General features: G+C 51.3%; 8 protein-coding genes across 8 annotated transcripts; 3 read left to right on the top strand and 5 right to left on the bottom strand.

Moving 5' to 3' along the window:
* Positions 1 to 180: 180 nt before the first annotated feature.
* Positions 181 to 4038, bottom strand: N7462_007026 (HECT-type E3 ubiquitin-protein ligase; the record flags this gene model as incomplete). Its single annotated transcript, XM_057078744.1, has 3 exons — positions 181 to 852; positions 927 to 1938; positions 2003 to 4038. 3 exons carry the CDS (start codon positions 4036 to 4038, stop codon positions 181 to 183), a joined length of 3720 nt encoding a protein of 1239 aa, XP_056931414.1.
* A 903-nt stretch (positions 4039 to 4941) lies between these two features.
* Positions 4942 to 5387, bottom strand: N7462_007025 (mitochondrial 54S ribosomal protein mL41; the record flags this gene model as incomplete). The annotated part of the gene is made up of 2 exons (XM_057078743.1): positions 4942 to 5142; positions 5205 to 5387. The coding sequence occupies 2 exons, from the start codon at positions 5385 to 5387 to the stop codon at positions 4942 to 4944; spliced, it is 384 nt and encodes a 127-aa protein (XP_056931413.1).
* A 257-nt stretch (positions 5388 to 5644) lies between these two features.
* Positions 5645 to 8572, top strand: N7462_007024 (UTP14 family protein; the record flags this gene model as incomplete). Its single annotated transcript, XM_057078742.1, has 2 exons — positions 5645 to 8329; positions 8390 to 8572. The coding sequence occupies 2 exons, from the start codon at positions 5645 to 5647 to the stop codon at positions 8570 to 8572; spliced, it is 2868 nt and encodes a 955-aa protein (XP_056931412.1).
* A 126-nt stretch (positions 8573 to 8698) lies between these two features.
* Positions 8699 to 9013, top strand: N7462_007023 (uncharacterized protein; the record flags this gene model as incomplete). The annotated part of the gene is made up of 2 exons (XM_057078741.1): positions 8699 to 8734; positions 8858 to 9013. The coding sequence occupies 2 exons, from the start codon at positions 8699 to 8701 to the stop codon at positions 9011 to 9013; spliced, it is 192 nt and encodes a 63-aa protein (XP_056931411.1).
* An 864-nt stretch (positions 9014 to 9877) lies between these two features.
* Positions 9878 to 12622, top strand: N7462_007022 (glucan endo-1,3-beta-D-glucosidase; the record flags this gene model as incomplete). Its single annotated transcript, XM_057078740.1, has 4 exons — positions 9878 to 10066; positions 10131 to 10436; positions 10492 to 12538; positions 12603 to 12622. The coding sequence occupies 4 exons, from the start codon at positions 9878 to 9880 to the stop codon at positions 12620 to 12622; spliced, it is 2562 nt and encodes an 853-aa protein (XP_056931410.1).
* Positions 12623 to 14022: 1400 nt separating this feature from the next.
* N7462_007021 (uncharacterized protein) lies at positions 14023 to 15087 on the bottom strand (the record flags this gene model as incomplete). Its single annotated transcript, XM_057078739.1, has 1 exon — positions 14023 to 15087. The coding sequence occupies one exon, from the start codon at positions 15085 to 15087 to the stop codon at positions 14023 to 14025; it is 1065 nt and encodes a 354-aa protein (XP_056931409.1).
* A 458-nt stretch (positions 15088 to 15545) lies between these two features.
* On the bottom strand, positions 15546 to 16300 carry N7462_007020 (40S ribosomal protein eS8; the record flags this gene model as incomplete). The annotated part of the gene is made up of 2 exons (XM_057078738.1): positions 15546 to 16074; positions 16227 to 16300. 2 exons carry the CDS (start codon positions 16298 to 16300, stop codon positions 15546 to 15548), a joined length of 603 nt encoding a protein of 200 aa, XP_056931408.1.
* A 746-nt stretch (positions 16301 to 17046) lies between these two features.
* On the bottom strand, positions 17047 to 17697 carry N7462_007019 (DUF2470 domain-containing protein; the record flags this gene model as incomplete). Its single annotated transcript, XM_057078737.1, has 1 exon — positions 17047 to 17697. One exon carries the CDS (start codon positions 17695 to 17697, stop codon positions 17047 to 17049), a length of 651 nt encoding a protein of 216 aa, XP_056931407.1.
* Positions 17698 to 17917: the final 220 nt, after the last annotated feature.

The raw sequence follows: 17917 nt of genomic DNA, 5'->3' as shown, positions 1-17917 counted from the left end.
GCTCGACGCCAATAATGCTATGCAACACGAACCACGAGTAAAAGAAACCTGTGGGAGTACATACAAGAGATATAGTGAGAGGGAGAGAGAGAAGTACAATGTCAACAAATAATGTAAGTCCTGGCAGGGGCGGGGCTGAAACGACAAAAAAAAGAATGCAAAGAAAGATAGCCAATGTCACTAACTTAGATCAAACCCTGCTCCGGAGCTGACCGCATACAGCAATTTAGTTCGAAGGGTCTCTGCATTGGAATAACGCGGCAGCTTAAGGAGATTGACGCAGGTACTAGTACTCGGCAGGCGCTCCTGGTCCTCGCTGGAATCGCGAATGCTAAATCGGGGGTTGAGGTGACTGAATCCAAGCAACGGAGCCCGAGGGGTTGAGGTGACAAACCGCAACACTTTCTGTCGCTCTTCGTTGGTCATTTCATGCAGCACTTCCCAGAACAGCTTGACGGTTGGATGTTCTTGATTGTCATCGCCGATTGTGTAAACCCCTCCATACAGTGTGTTACGTCGGAGATCCTCAACATCAATGTCTGCCTTCTCGCCGCTGACCAGGGTCTGCAATTCAGCCTGGTTGAACATAGACAGCCAAGCAGGCTGAATAATCTGACCCAGGCCTTGCAAGAAAGCGTTGGTCTGCATAGCAGGTTGCACTTGTAGACGGTACCGCGCAATATATGAGATGTAGACCAGGCGATTTTGGTTCGTGACTGGAGTCTTGGATCCATTATAACGGAGCTCCTTTGTGACAGTGCGATTCGCAGAATCCGGCATCGGGATGGTATCAGTAACCGTAAAATCCAAGGAGAAGTCCTCCACATCTCCAGAATAGTTTTTCAGTTGCAGCTAGCGATTGAAATGCGATCAGCAAGAAAAAGAACGAATGTCATGTGCAGACAGAGAGGGACAACGCTACTCACAAGACCCTGGTATAACCCTGCATCTAGGTCCTTTAGATCATTCAAGTTGGCCCGATAGGAGGATTCTTTCATAGCAGACCCAGTCCCACCAGTCAAAGCCCATTTCAAAAGGAAGAAAGGTGCAAAGTTGACATCAACTAATATACCCTCATAGAGACATTTGCCAATGACTCGTCCCAGAAATTCATATCGGCGAAGAAGATCCCGAATATTCCCCGTCCAGTCTGCATTAGACTCGTTCAATCCGGTTCTACGAAGATGCTCTTTGCACTGCTCAACGGCTGTCGGGTTGGGATATAGCAGATGCTGGTCATTCTCCGCAAACATGCCAAACCCTTCTTCGGTCTTGAAAGCCTCCGTAGTGATACTGGTGAGAAATTCTTTCGTCACACCACCGCCATCGATACCTGCCTCCATGGTTCCAAAGCGATCAATGAAGCTAATCTGAATTGGTTCCTTGAGACCATCGCCAAGTTGATAAAACTGTGACAGCGCATCATCGAAGACATGTTCTCTGCGGATCTCTGCCTGGTGTCGGGCAAGAACATCCTGTGCGGCTGGATGTCCATTGATCACTTGGCCCATGGTAGTATGTACCACGGATGCACGCCATGAATCAGGGTCAACAAAGCCCTGTCGACGGCGGTACTGATCATGGTAGATAAATTGTCGGAAAATCTGCACTCGGGTAGCGAAGGGTATGAAAAACGGCATGTTTCGGAGAATCTCGAGCCGTGGGGCGATATTTGCCAGGATCCTCCGGCGAGCAACGCGCTGTTGGTGCCGCCGTAAAGACTCAAGACGAATGGTCTGCTGGGCATGACCAGCTCCTGCTAAGCCAGTTGGGATGTTTGTATCATCATCGATAAAATCGCCATCTTCGGAATCCTCTGCTCGGGCTTGGAATTCGTGTCTTCTCTCTTCTTCCTCGACGACGTTGGTGATGAATCCCTCCATGTCAAATCGGCTAGTCATAAGCCAATGGTCTTTAGGAAGGAACTTGCGGCGTGAACTGTATCAAGTCAGTATTGATCTTCTTCGGCCACAAATGCCAATGTGCGGCAAAATAAACCTACTCTCGCTCATGCAGCATCCGCAGAAGTCCAGTAACAAGTCCCTTGAAATATTCCAGGGGAATCCCCGTTACGCCTGGGAGATTATTATTTTGGCCTTTTGCTTCCAGGTCCTTTGTGCTCGGGAGCGGGTCCGGGGGTCCAGAGGCTTGTGTGATACTGTTGAAGTAGCTACTTAGATTCATGGCGGTTGGTTGGAGCTCCGGCTCACTAAGATCTGCAGCATTCCAATAGAGGGTGAAGGCAAGGTTTTTGAGAAACACCGTCATATCCTTGACATCATTGAGCGGTAAAGCGCTCTCTTTAGTCCATGAAACCTTGGCATTGTCCGAAGAAACAAAAGAAGATGTGTTTGAGAAAAATTCATCGTCATCCATAACTTTCAGAACAAAAGTGTATAGCTCGAGAAAGAGAAGAATAGTAGTCCACTCTTGATCTCTTTGGTGCTGCGGAAGAGTGGGTATTTCCTTCGACTGCTGCAATAGCGCAAGCACTTTTGTAGAGTCGCTGCTGATGATTTGGAAAATCCGACTTGATCGAGAGGCCTGCCAGAAGTATTTGATGGCTGGTATTTTAGCATCCGGCTGACCCGAGACCTGTTCTCCAGATGGCGCTGACCCTAAATACAACCACATTCTAATGTCATCGCTTCGCCGCGGGAATATTCGCAACAGATTCAATGCATACGTGGCAAGAACACGGGCTTCTCGTGATTCTTCCAAGTCATCAGCCGTGGGCTCTTTCTGTGGAAGGCGAGATGACCGAATGCGAGAAAGTAATCCAGTCACACTGCCCTGGTTGACTAGACTATTGATCTGGTCTATAATGAAGGGATGCAAAGGACGCACACCTTTTGGCGAGTCCAAGTCGGTCGAGTCCTCCGCCTCTAGACCTTGCATAAGATAAGTCGTATTTAGAGTCAGCAGCTCTGATACCACTGTCACAAACTCCAGCTCTGGGGCGTGAGAGTTAACTTGAGTGCCCAGTGCATGTTGTTGGAAGAATATGAGGTATGAAAGGAGCCAGGTGCGTGCCTGAGTATCATCTAATAAGCTTGGGTGACGTCCATCAGAGGTTAAACATGCTGATACAGCTAATGCCAGCATCCTATAGTTGATTTGACCAGCCAAATCATCCAGTTTTCCCAGATATGCCTCTAGATTAGAGATCGTAAGGTATGAGGAAGCAAATGATTCGTAGGCGGACATTGTCTCCGACGTGATAGGTCGTAGAAGGGCGAGTACGGTCATTTTTAGTTTCTCGGGATCAATTCCCTCTTGACCAGACTCTTTGTCATGCTTAGATAGGCGCAAATCCGACATGTTCGTCGTCAAGAATGACATAGTTTCATAATAAGTGTCTGCAACTGTTGCCAACTGTTTTGGAATCAGCCCTGCGAGGAATGCAACAGCTCCAAGGAGAGGTTCAACTGCAGATGTTGGCACACTGGGCTTTAATGCAGAATGCAACACACTGATAATTGTCTGAGCAAGCCGTTTTAGAAGCTTCGTCCATTCGCCTTCGGTTGCAATCGTAGGGAGAGTTTGGAACGTCTGCTCAAAGGCTCCAACAAAATATACCAGTCGTAGAACATCTTCACGTCTTCGTGGTGAAACAAACTGCACCAGGAGCCGGAGCTGAGCCAAGCACTCATCTGCAGTAGCATACGGGGTAGGCCGGCGGGATGCAAACAGTCGTTGATCCGTTGCTGTTTCGGTCCCTGTACCTAAGTCCATAGCACCTGTCATAGTCCTCTCATTGTGGTCCCATTCCAACCTCCATAGCCTGTGGGTTGCCTTCCTACTGGAGGAGCCCCGCCAAACTCGCTGGATGACCCGGATGGCATTCTGTTTCTCTCTGTCCCGCTGTCTCTGGAGTCGTTCTTGTTGTGCGATCGCAACGGCACTCTGTGGGTTGGAGGCATGGGGGGGTTGGCGGCCAGGCGAGCTTCCTGGAAATGCAGCGAAGGGATTGTTGGGACGGCCGCTGAGGTTGACCTGCCTCGGACGACGTGAGTTACCGGTGAAAGATTGGAACATGGCGAGGCGGCTCTCTCTCTCATTCAAGGAAGAGATCAAAGAAAACTAGTCTATGCAAAGAAGATTCGCTGGAGATGCAAGAAACATATGAGATCTTAGCCCATCGTGCAGTGTCGGGGGCTATGGGGAGCGAATGTGAAGAACTATGTCATACGCAGGTTGCGATACGGGCGCATGGCGAGCTTATCGGCAATATGCACACGCAACACGCACCTCTTGTGCATATCACCCGGTCATTTCTACACAACACCACGCTAATGCTACGCCCTTGGTGATTACGGTCCGCCCTACAACATATAAAACATCGTTCTTTCAAATAGTGTCAGGAGCACTAGAAAATACGGGACAAAATGTCAAAAAGAGGGTGTGGTTATCTTATTGCTCTAACATCATATTTTCAAAATTCTTCGTAGAAAATTTAAGGCGGCCTGGAATACATATCAAGAAATGCTTCGAAAAGGCTACAAGACGAAAAAAGAGAAAGCTAGAGGGCTTAAGGACTGAACTTAGAGAAACTGTATTACCTCAAAAGGTTTTCTATATGGATGATAAATAGAATGGACCCGTAATTCCAACTCCATGTGCCTGAAGTGTGGGCGAAGGGGAGAAGCCCCATTGGTGATGGCAAGCAGATGGGTGTATCGAAGCCCAGGTTGAATCAAATGTGCTGTACATATAATACATGAAGAATGCGATCGGCCAGCGAGCGGAGGAATGGTAGATCGAAGGAGATGGCCGGTCGGAAGGTGTTGGCAATCAAAAGGATGGTTGAACCATCCCTATGGCAATGGTTAGAAAATTCAAGCAAGTCATTGTGGAAGTTGAAAAGGGGTTCAGCACGAACCGAAGAAAGGTACTCATAATGCTGGAAGCAGAGTTTCTCCAGCGTATTAGGGCGATCTCTTATTGATCCTGCTCCATGGCCTTCTTGTGCTCGTTCACCTCATGTTGATAGACTTCCTCGCCATTGCGTTCATACCATAAATCCAAGTAGTCAAATCCATTGAGGCTATCAGTCACATTGACCATCCGTCCATTGCGTTCAATATCCTTGGTGTACTTGGTGCGAGTCGGTTCCATACGTTTGGTGACAAAGGGAGTGAGCTGCCCAATTGTCAGCGAATTTCCAATACAATCAATCAATGGAGCTAGATCGGTCAAATCACCTTGAAGCTGTTCAAGTCTTCAGGCACGACATAGGTGCGGACTTTCGACCAGTCGATCACGTAGTTGCCCTTTTTGTCGAAGTAACCCATGGAGCCGGTGCGGTTACCCTTATAGTAGCCACCGTTGACTTGCTTAGTAGTCAGGCGCAGACGCGCCAGCATCGGCTGTGAGGGCTTAAACATAGTGGTGGGGAGCGAAGGCGACGAGGGGTGATGAAAAGCGCAGTCGCGAGGGTCTCGTTGGAAGTGAGGACAAAAGTTCGGGCGGTCGGACCACGCTAATCGCCGCGCCGAGAACTTTTTTCTCGGAGCAAAAAAAGTTGAACAATCTATCAAACCCCTCCAACCACGCAGCGACTGGGTCCATTGCGTACTATTTTGTACGGACCTGAAAGCTACTGGGGTTTTTTTGAAGTTATTATTATTGACTTAATACAAATATGCCTCGCCAACAAACGCAGTTGCGGGCTCCAAAAGATCGCACCGCCCAGAAACCGGCGCCGAAGCGCAAGAAGGGCGGTCGCGGCCTTGATGCTCTCGCAAGAGCCGAGGAACAGATTCCGACCAGGCTAGGAGTGCGCCGCAATCGCCTAGGTGACTACGATGACGGAGAAGACCGCAAGAGGCATCCCGCAGGCGACGAGGATGACGACGATGAAGGCCCGACCCACAAACGCCGCAGAACGAACGGATCGGAGGATGGTGGCAGCGATAGTGAGGGTCATGAGTGGAAGCTTGGACAAGTGGACAGCGACGACGACGAGTCGCTCGACAGTGATGAAGCCCTTGGATCTAGCGACGAAGAGCGGTTTGAAGGGTTCACATTCCGCGGAAGCTCCTCGAACAAGAACAAACCTCCACCGAAGAAAATCAAATCCAAGAAGGTGAAAGAGATCAGCCTGGATGAAGATGAAGAAGCCTCTGAGGAAGAGGAGGAAGAAGAGGACGAGGACGATCTCGGTGAAGACGCCGTGGATCTTCTCACTGCCTGGGATATGAACACCACGGCTGAAGAAGAGGAGGCTAAAGAGGCTGCTGCAAAGGCCAAGAAAGCTGCTGCTGGATACGACAGTGACCAGGATACGGGCTCTGACGGCGACAGCGAGGATGCCCCTAGCGACAATGAATCCGAGCTATCCCTCTCAGACGACGATGCCGATGTTCAGACAGACGGTCTGTCCAAGTTACAAGATTTCGTCAATTCCATGGAAACAGGTGGAAAGAAGAAGTCCAAGCAAAAGGCACAAGAACAAGGTGTTCCTACGGAATACGGATTGACCTCTTCTCGCAAACTGACAGTCGCCGATCTACTACCTTCAATTACCGACTCTCGTCTGAAGAGCTCGCTTAAACACATCGATGCCACTCCGAAAGAATCAAAAACCGGTATCTCCGGCAAGCTCGATGCTCCTTTGGCAAAGCGCCAGCAGGATAAGATCGATCGGGCGGCTGCCTATGAGAAGAGCAAGGAAACACTCGACCGATGGCTCCAGACGGTTAAGGCGAATCGCGAAGCGGAACATCTCACCTTCCCCCTTCCAAACCCCGATGAGCAGCAGTTTCATCGAATGGATGTGGCCAAACCAACCACAGATTTGGAGAACACCATTCAGAACATTCTGGTGGAGAGTGGTCTCGCCGAGGCTGATGGAAAGTCTGCTGAGGAGCAGTTTCAGGATCTTGAAGAACTCCAGGCCCGGACCTTGCCTATTGAGGAAATCCAGGCTCGGCGTGCTGAGCTGAGGAAGCGGCGCGATTTGCTCTTCCGAGAGGAGGTTAGGGCCAAGCGAATCAAGAAGATTAAGAGCAAGTCCTACCGCCGCGTTCACCGGAAAGAACGGGAGAGACTTGAGCAACAAGAGCGCCAGGCACTTCTGGAAGCTGGCGTGGATTTGGACGAGATGGAGCGAGAAACGAATGAGCGAAAGAGAGCGGAAGCTCGCATGAGTTCCAAGCATCGCGACAGCAAATGGGCCAAGAGTATGAAGCAGACCGGTCGCACTGCCTGGGATGAAGAGGCACGCAATGGTGCTGCCGATCTTGCTCTGCGAGAGGAGGAGCTGCGGAAACGCATCGAAGGAAAGAGTGTGTCCAGGGGAGATGAGGACTACTTGGGTTCTTCAAGCTCGGAGTCAGATGACGACGATCCGTGGGCCTCAGATGCTTCTGAAAAGGAGAAGGCCAAAATGCGCAAGAAACTTGGTGCTTTGGAGGGTGATGCTTCTGACGAGGAAATCAAGGGCCCTCACTCGAAGCTGTTTGCCATGAAATTCATGAAGAACGCTGAGGCCACTCGTAAAGAGCAGAATGATGCCGAGCTCCGTCGTCTCAACCGTGAAATCCATGGCGAAGAGTCGCAATCCGAGGCCGAGTCCGAGGCTGGGCGACGGAAGTTTGGACAATCCGAAAAGACCAAGGCCGATCCAAAGGCTCGGTCCAACCTCCTGCCGAAGAACCAATTTGAAGAAGCGCCCGACTCGGACGACGAGGAGCTTCGACAGGCCGCTTCCGACCAAGATGTCGATATTGTGGTTAACCGCCCTGTCAAACCAAAGTCTGGCCCGTCTGGCTCTAAGACTTCCACTCAATCTTCGAAGAAGGCAGCGCATCCGATAGAGGAAGAACCTGCAGCGGAAGAGAACCCATGGCTAGTCCAAACTGATCGCAACAATCGTCGACGTACAGGCGCAGATGTCCAAGAGACGGTGGACATCTCACTCGAGGAAGGCCAATTTCAAGTCCGTCAAACCAAGACCTCGGCAAAGAAGGCCAAGGTCGCCAAGGCAGCGCTCTCTCAGCAGCATAGCCAGGACATAGATGACAGTGATGATGAGGCCAATGTGCCTGTCCTACTGAAGAACCATGACCTTGTCAAGCGAGCTTTTGCTGGTGATGAAGTTGTGCGAGACTTCGAACAAGAGAAAATGGAGACGATCGAGGATGAGGGTGACAAGATCGTGGACAACACTCTTGCCGGCTGGGGCAGTTGGACTGGTGACGGAGTCAGCAAGAAGCAGCAAAAACGGCAGAAGCGATTCCTCACTACAGTAGAAGGCGTGAAGCCCGAACAGCGCAAGGACGCCAAGCTTGCTCGAGTCATTATCAATGAGAAGCGAGTCAAGAAGGTAAGCTCACTCTGTCGGGTCGACTTGAAATCATGGCCTATTACTAACGGGAATCTATAGAACGTCAAGTACATGGCCACCCAACTCCCTCGCGAGTTCGAGACCAAGACGCAGTACGAGCGCTCGTTGCGTATGCCCATCGGGCCTGAATGGTCCACTAAGGAGACCTTCCAAGCCAGTAGCAAGCCGCGTGTCATGGTTAAACAGGGCATCATCAAGCCCATGGAGAAGCCCATGCATTGAACCCCTGTCACGACACCCATCTGACGACCTGTATATTCATTCTTGCACATTTACTATAAGGTTTGGCATAGAAGAAGGCCATACTTGCCATCTTTCCCACAAAAGAATACCATTTTCGATTTTGCAATGTCACTTTGGGTGAATCCTTTACGGTTGAACGACGTGAGTGGCTGACCCAGACTTGGGCCATCAATTAGACCTTGTAGAACTTCTCCTCTCCATCGTCCATAGTATCACAGTATCATCCACAGTATCTCCCATTCCGATCTTTTGATACTTTTCCAGCCTTCTCACATGGCTCGGGATGTCATCACACGCCAAACGGTATCTTCAGATGACGACAAGACGCCGTATGGCAAAAGAGGCCAGCCTCGATCAAGCACTGGAATGCTGCCCACCACCACGACCTCACGACCATTGTGGGATGAATTCGCCTGCTGATCAGCGCATACCTTCTACACCGAACCATCAGAAGACCCTTCACCGCGCCATGGATTCACCAGCTGAGAAATGATTCATTTGCTTCGAGTCATCGTGGGCATGCGAGATGTGTTGACTGCGGTGCGGGCAGCTCCACAACCTCGGCACCGCCCTATAACAACGCCGTTGCCTGCGCTCTCAGGAGTCCCTGCCATACACGTCCCACTCCAGTTGTTTTTTCATCTGTGGGGTTAAATGATCGCCTGTCGAGAAGAATACTCTAAGGATTCAGATCAATGCGCTTTATTGGTACGTCCAATTTGTCCGTCCCAAGCTTGCCGCGCACTGTTTACACGCGGGCACATTCCTGGTAGTGGGGACAACGTCCGACGGCCGGTGCACGGAGTATCTCAGGAACACATTGTTGCTGGAGCACTTCCCTTCACCCTTCATTGCTGAGCTGGCCGGGCTGAACACGCCTTCTCCACGTCTACGGGAGCGCTGACCACCCGTGTGCCTCCTAGAAGAACCGCGCATCTAATTCCCATCAGGATCTGCGATCCCGGAATTCTTTCTGCAGGCCATTCACAACAATCCGGCCCGTATCGTTTCCTAATTGGGTGCTGAGGACCTGAACTCACTGCGGACTCACTGTCCCTGCTGGAATTTATAGGACCTACTTGTAAGTTGCCGTCCCTTCGAGATTGGTTTCGTTTCTATCCCCTTCCTGTTGGTGTATTCGACAACCCAGGAGCTGCACTGTGCTATCTACTTCATGCCCTGCATTGAACGGATTCAAGTATAGAAACTGGCTTCTGGAGACGGTGTGAATTGAAGCTGTTGTCAACTCCCTGTTGAAGACATTTAAATTCACAATTTAACACAATGGCGCCTATTTGGAAACCCGCAGCCGCGCTGACCTGGCTTTTAACAGTAGAGACGGCGCTGGCATTGCCGCAACCTGTGAGCAGCGTTGCAGAGAAAATCTTGAAACAAACAGCCACTTCTAGCACGGCATTCGAGACCCAATACCCCCCTTCGAACCAAAGACTTGCAATTCCAGCAGCCAAGCCAGTATGTGTCTTGTTGTAGATGTCCCATTGGCTTGCATAGATTTGATCCTAATCTTTCCCAACAGATCTATCGGGTTGCGCTTGATAACGCGGGTCGTCCATCGCAGCTTCCGTTCCCAACATTCGACGTTGACCGTTTTCTGGACGGTGTGGATGGCCTGTTGTCGTCGCCCGATCCCGATTCCACGACTTCCCCCGCTGAGTCAACTGAGCCCCCAACTGTTCCCACAGATCCCTCAAGCACTGAAGAATCTGGAGATCCCGGTCTCTCATCAACTATGAACGGACAAGACCTTTTCCAGTCCATTGCGACAGGGGCGGTTCCTGCGAATATAAAGACGCGTCACGATCACCCAGTACCGAACATTCATGTAAGTAGTCTGGCATCGCCCTCTTCGTCTGCATTCCTCTAACTGTGTCACTTAGGCCAATTCAAGTGGTCCAATTGAAACAAACAAGTTCTATGCTGGGCTTTTCCTTGGGTCTCAGACCAATGCCAGTTTCACGCAGCCTTACTCCGTCGCATGGTCGAGAGGCGGTGGGTCCCTCAAAAGCTGGGGCATGGCTGTCTCACACATTGGGGCCAATATGTTGGCTTACGGACCCAAAAACCCCAAAATTCCGGGCAGTCCTGTCGAGTACTATATCAACCCCGTTGGTCTTCAGCATGTAATTCTATCTGCAGAGGAGCTGGGAGAGTCGAGCATACTGCACACCGAAAAACCCAAGGCATTTTCTGCCCATGCGGTGCTGAAGCGATCTGGTGGATCTGCTCAGAGAATTACATTCCCCATTGTTCAGGGTATGGGCTACGTGACTGGATTGTACAATGACCTTCAACCTGTCATCGAAAGTGGTGTATTCTTTCGCCAAGTTGTCAGTGCTGGGTCGCCGAAGCCAGGCATCTTCAAATACCAGCTCCTCCTGGAGGATGATACTACCTGGCTTCTCTATGTGACTCCTGATGATGGCCAACGCCCCGACTTCAAGCTGGTTACCAAATCCAGTCTCCGTGGTCCTCATGGTTTCTCTGGTACCATCCAAGTCGCCAAAAACCCCGCTGGTAAGTCCGGCGAGAAGTTCTACGACAACTCGGCTGGTGTCTATCCTACTTCGGGTAAAGTAACTGGCTCGGTGACTGGTGATCTCGGAACCTACAGTCTCTCGTGGACCAAGGCTGGCAAAAACGCTCAAGGGACTCCTCTTATCATGTGGGCCATGCCTCACCACGTTCATTCCTTTGATCGCAATACCAGTGGCCGTATGACCGATATCCATCTCCGCAGCACTGTCAAGGGCAATGCGACCGCAGTCATCGGAGAAAAATGGACCATGACCGAAGCTGGCCTTCCTATGGATATGGGCTTTGCTCCTTGGTCGCCCACCAAGGGCAATGTGCACACATTATCTGAGGATGCTCAGCGCGCAATCCTTCAAATCGCTCCGATTGAGCTACAACAAGATATGGCTGGTCAGACCAATCTCAACAGCATGTACTACAGCGGCAAGGCCCTCAGCAAATTTGCTACCTTGGCTTGGACCGTCAGCCAGCTGGGTAACAACCCTGGGCTTGCCAATGCAGCTCTCCAAGAACTCAAGAAGTGCTTTGCTCGCTTTGTGCAGAATCAGCAACAATACCCTCTTGCCTATGACTCGGTCTGGAGGGGTGTGGTTTCGACTGCCGGGTATGGAGGCGACTTGAACGCTGACTTTGGAAATACCGCTTATAACGATCATCACTTCCACTACGGTTACTTCATTCAAGCTGCAGCCATCATTGGGTCTCTTGATCCAACCTGGCTGGGCCCAAATAAGGATTGGGTCAACATGCTTGTTCGTGATGCGGGTAACTCTATTGCCGACGACCCATTCTTTCCCTTCTCTCGTTCCTTCGATTGGTTCAACGGCCATTCGTGGGCCAAAGGCCTCTTTGAATCGTTTGACGGCAAAGACGAAGAATCCACCTCCGAGGACACTATGTTCGCCTACGCTGTCAAGATGTGGGGCCGGACCATTGGAGACGCCAGCATGGAAGCTCGAGGCAACATGATGCTGGGCATTATGCGCCGCACCCTCCAGAGCTATTTCCTCATGGAGAATAACAACGCCAACCAGCCCCCAGAGTTCATCGCCAATAAAGTGACTGGTATTCTTTTCGAGAACAAGGTCGATCACACAACCTATTTCGGCAACAATCTGGAGTATATTCAGGGAATTCACATGTTGCCGTTGCTCCCCAACTCTGCCTATACCCGGCAGCCCCAATTTGTTGCTGAAGAATGGAATGCTATGTTCTCGGCCAACGCCTCGACTCCTGCCCATGAGGTTGATGGTGGCTGGAAGGGTGTCCTGTTCGCCAACCTGGCCCTGATCGACCCTCAGGCGTCTTGGGACTTCTTCGCTCAACATAAGTTTGACTATAGCTGGATTGATGGCGGTGCCTCACGGACGTGGTACCTCGCTTATGCTGCCGGTGAGTTTCCAATCTCATGGGCTTTTTGGCTTCTTTTTAGTTGAACGTTGCTAATATTTCCTAGGTCTTGGTGGTGGTCCTTAGATTATTTCGCTCTCATTCCGAAATCCGAATGATTTTGATCTTCTGGCGTTGGTGGCTATATCACTTTGATTACTCGGCTTCTTTTAAATTTTTTTTTTTTCGTCGGGTAGTTGAGGGCCAGTATCTCGGTTGCGTGGATGACGGTGCCTGATTTATTTATACGGAATGATTCTAGTAGCTATTTTTGTTTTCGGTATGTGATAGTATATATTAGACCTTCATGGTGTTATCAATCAATCATTCAGGGTTGAAATATCATTTGATTAAAGGAACAAAATTTGCTGTTTTCAATGTTCCCGAATCGATTTTGGTTTGGTGTAGAGTAAGACTGTACCCACCCCGACCCAATCCCAGCGCCAAGTTTCTCCGCTCCCATCGTCCGACGATGAACTTGGAATACCTTCAATGGTGTCAGATATACATATTCGTCCATTGTTTGCAATCTGTATTTGTGAATAGGCTTAACACTCCCAGCCATTGTGGTGGAGCTCTCTCAATGAGAGGTTTCGACATTTCTTGTCTTGGCGGGGAGAGCATGTATCCAGCAACTCGGATATATATAGTGGCTCCTCTAACACCGATATATTTTGGAAAGGGTCTTAGGACTCAAGAATTAACCATATTCTCTCCCCACCACTTCTTTCAGGTGTCGACTCCGTGCGTTTTCTGTGACGGAGGAATATCGCACTCAATTTCATAGATCGTCTTAGATGTTGTCGATCATGGTCATGACTCCCAGTAGGCTCCTCATAGATAGTGGAAGCATATAAGCACGTTTATTCATATACTCGATGGGAACACGGAGGGCTAATGTATGTCTTCCAGACACTACAGAGGATCCGGTAAATAGAACGAAGAATACAATTTACCCTTTCGATGCATGACCCTCACCTTTTCTATAAACAAAACAAGCAGCCACGGATTTTTATGCACCCTTTTGAACAACACCTCAATGCGATTCTCAAGCGATCCACATCCTCCAGGAACCCCAATCTCTCCTCTCAAAAACAGGATTGGATCACCAGGATCGCTATATTAGGGGTTTCGAGCTTGTCCAATACCAGCTAGCCCCAACTAGAGCAATTCTCAAAATTTGTATTGCGGAGAAGAGGGGCTGATAGCGTCTGGATATATGAAAAAGATAGGTAGAAAGGCAGGGAGATGAGGAAGGGGCATTCAATATCTCAAGACCTGCTCTTTTTTAGATGGCATATCATCCACTTCGCCGCTACCTTCGTCTTAAGCTAACGCAGGCCCCGGAGTTTGACAACCAAGTTGCTTGGTCTGCAGAACTGGCGTTTCCGGAGGCAAGCCGGGTTGCATTTATCCCCGAAGTAGCATTTTTCATTTCTCATGAAGTCGTAGGCACATGAAAACGAGGAACAAAAAAGAAAGAGAGCTCAAGGTTGGGCCACTTCAGCAATAGGAAGGTCCAAATCAACCACCCAAGGCGCATTATCAGGGGAATATCCTAGCGTCATAATGCTGGCATTCACAAACAACGTCTCCTTCCCATACTGTAAGGGCCGCGTACTTTCGGAGCTCATATCATAGAATGCCCCGCGCTGCTCCAGCATATCTTCCTTATCAGTAGGGATTGCCTCCTGTCGCATCCCATCAGGCATGGTTATGTCCCAGGTGCCACGAACCGCTCCCCATCCCTCATGAATATGTCCAAATAGATATAGTCGGGGTCTAGAGCGCTCGGCTGCGCGGAGTAGGTGTCGGCACCCAACATGTGTTTCGGGATCTCGACCGACGCGGTCCAAGACGCCCGCAGGAGGACCGTGTGTGAGCATGATGTCGATTTGGGGGAAGTCGGGGACGGGGTTGAGCGGAGAGGAGGCCGTAGTGCCGGGGAGGGGAGGGTTGAAGCGGTCCTGGGAACGAGGATAGGCAAAGGCCCAGCGACAGAACTCGGGCTGATAGGGCGAGGCGTATACGGTCAACTGTGCCCCATTGCGGAGGGTGAAGGTATGCACGCCCTCCTCAAGGTATCGGATGCCGGCGGCGCGGGCTGATTCGTTCGTGTACATATCTTTGACGCGTCGTACGTAGGCCTTCATCTGTGCAAGCGACGGTACGGCACCGGTGCGAATGCTTCCCCCAAGGGATTCCTCGTCATCTTCAAGCAGGATACCCTTACCACCGAGCCATTCCGGCCGTCCGTGCCGTTGATATCCAAAATTGGTAAAGTATTCTTCGTCGAGAGTGATGTCGTGGTTGCCGGCGATGACGAGTTTCAGCTCCGCCTTCGCTGCCTTGAGCATCTCGACCATCGCCGCATGCTCGACACTGTAGCCGACCTTGGTCAGGTCACCCGCATGAAGGAGAATATCTGCCTCAGGGAGAGGACTGCGGTAGGCGTAGGAGGATTGTAATCGGGGGCGTGGTTCGGCTGTGTGAGTATCGGAGATCATGCAGATGCGGGTTTTGATCACTCTGTTCCCCGCAGCAGCCATCATGGGTGGCGGGGGTCAAAGGAGGGGTGGGGGCTCTATAAAGGACGGAATCTACGGGATGAAAGAAGCAGAGTCGTCTGAAGACGGAAATGAGAGGAAAAAGGGAAGAAAATAGACACTTGGAACCTGAAGTGTGGAATGGAAGAGGAAAAAAAGCGAGACCGCGGAAGAACCGACGTCAGCGCGGTCCAGGCAAGGACCCGCCGCAGAGGAGCGCGGAACTACGAATTACATGAAATCTATGGGATTGGAATCAGGAAGACAATAAAACGGCCAAAATAACGTAAACAGGATTCATTCCCATGGAATTGTGACGGCTCAGAGCTCTACAGACATTGCACCCGCGGATGCCCAGATCATGAAAGTTTTCTGGAAAACAACAGCTGAAACTCCGATAACCACCAGTACAACGACAACCCACACGGCCTCCTAACCGAATGGTTTTCCCTTTTGTTTTTCGTTTACTTCCGGATCGCACGCTGGTAGAAAGCCAGCTCATCACCCTCGAGGATGTAGCCATCGACACGGCCGGACTGGCCGGGGCGGGAGGCAACAACGGCGAACAGACGGCCGGACTCGAACTGACGCTCAATGGCGGACTCGACCTTGCCCTGGGCGGCGAAGCGGGCAGCCTGCTTCTTGGCAACGGACTTGCTCTTCTTCTCCTCGGGGACCTCGGTCTTCTGCTGGCGACGACGGCCGATACCCTGGCCGTAGTGGGCCTCGTACCATTGACGGAAGGGAGCAGCGTCGATCTGGACAACGGCGGACTTGGTCAGGGTGTTGGTGCGGACCAGCTCGTTGTTGGAGGGGTGGAAGGAGACACCGATGACACGGGTCTTGCGGGAAACACCCTCAGAGCCCCAGGAGAAGTTACCGGACTCAAGACGGAGAGCACGGTACTTCTGGTTACCACCACGGGTGCGGACAAGGTGGATACGCTTGGTGCCAATACGGGTGTTGGCGGGCTGGCGGCCCTTCTCGAAGGCTCTGTTGTGAAAGTCAGAATTCGGGTGTTCTTGTCAAGAAGAAATAGCAATCGAGCCCCATTCCCATATCACACACATCTCCCCCCTTCCCCGACATCCTCCGGAACACAGGAACACACAACAATGCGACTCGAAGGGAAAAGAAGGCCGTACCTCTTCTTGCGGTAGAAAGCACGCTTAGCACCGGTGGCGCTGCGCTTGTGGCGAGAATCACGCGAGATACCCATGTTTGCGGTTTGATGGAGGGGTCTGTATCAAGAGCAAGGGAAAAAAAAATTAGAACTCGGTTCGATCGATGCGATGCACCTGCAATTCCAACACTTCTGATTCGGATCGAGCGATTTCAACGAGAGGAATGTCGAGGATAAAAAGCGGAATGGCGAATTAATGTAAGAGTTGTGGGATGGAGTAAACGAGACTGGATCTCGAAATTGAATATTGACCCGATCGTGAAATTTTCGTAGAACCTCGATTGTCGACCCGGCCGAAACAGAAGCAGAAGGAATGAAGGCGTATATAATAGAGGGCGCTGAAGAAACTCACCTCTAACCTGCAGCCCTTCACCAGAAACACGGATAGGTTGTCGTTGGATGTCGTGGGAGATGCGGTCGTGGAGTCCGTCGAATTTCGCAGGGCCAGTGTGTTGCTCGCTTGTGCGGTTGCCCTAACTGACACTAGTCCCATAACAGCATAGCGCGTTATATGTGCGGTCCCGTGACCTCTGGGTCTGTGTCGGCTGCTGACTCATCTGTCGCCTCTGGGCAGAAGCTCTGAAAGTGACGCGTCACGTGCTATCGGGTTGACCCGTCCAATTGCGTGAATTGGTGGCTCGGCCAGGAAACAGGCGCGTTTCCAAAACACCGTACTCCGTTCATCATCCTACGTGGGCAATAGAGGTACCAGCTCTCGAAACAGACCTTCTTCAACTATTGATTCTCATCTCTACTCCTTTTATATGGTTTATGTCACGTAATCACTCGCTCTTCCCTCCCTTCTTCGCCCGCTCCTCCTTGACAATATCCCCGATCCGCATGAAAGTGCCAAACCCCTCAATGAAGCACGAACCCACCCACGCGAACCACAACTTCGATCCCAGACGCACCCCCATAGGCTTCAACCGCAAGACAGCGAGCGCAACCGACTCAGCGATGTGGATCGCCAGCACCGAGGGAAAGAAGACCGGCCAGATGGTGTAAATAAAATGGGCAAAGTCCGGGACGAGCTGGAAGCCCAGGTTCTCGTAGACCCATGCTCCGGGCAGGAGGTTATCGCGACGCCAGCAGGAGATGTAGGTGAATAGACAGAGCCCAAAGATGACGATCTGGAATCCGTGCGGCGCACGGTACTGGGTGAGGGTGACGTCGGAACGGCCAAGACGCTTCAGGCTCTCCTTGTGTAGCGCGACGAGGCGGCTGCGGGACTCGCTGTAATCCTTCATTGGCGGGTCGAAGGGGACACTGTAGCGCGTGCCATGGGCCTGAACGGTCACATTTGCGAGGGTGATGTCCTCGAGCGAGGCACCCTTGGCGGCGCGGGCGGAGATGCCGCAGAAGGCCTGGAGGTACAGCTGGAGGGAGTCGCTGTGGTCGGCGTTCATGTGTTTGATGATGAAGTCCTTCGACATGGTGGGTAGATCCAACAAGATTGAGAGTCTCAGGTCGACCGGTTTCCAGGGGAGAGTTCGTGGGTGGGGGGTCAGGAGAGGAGCAGCGACTCGGACTCACAATTGAGGTGAAGTTCAAGAGGGAAAAACCCCAGGCCCACGATCTGCGCCAAGCCCCGAACCTCGGCCCTCCACGGCCACAGTATGCTCCCCATGTGCATCATCCGCTGTAATTGCGATA

Source organism: Penicillium macrosclerotiorum (genome assembly GCF_028827735.1).
Source record: "Penicillium macrosclerotiorum strain IBT 26536 chromosome Unknown utg000007l_segment0_segment0, whole genome shotgun sequence".
Lineage (NCBI taxonomy): Eukaryota > Fungi > Ascomycota > Eurotiomycetes > Eurotiales > Aspergillaceae > Penicillium > Penicillium macrosclerotiorum.
This window is presented reverse-complemented; position numbering and strand designations above follow the sequence as displayed.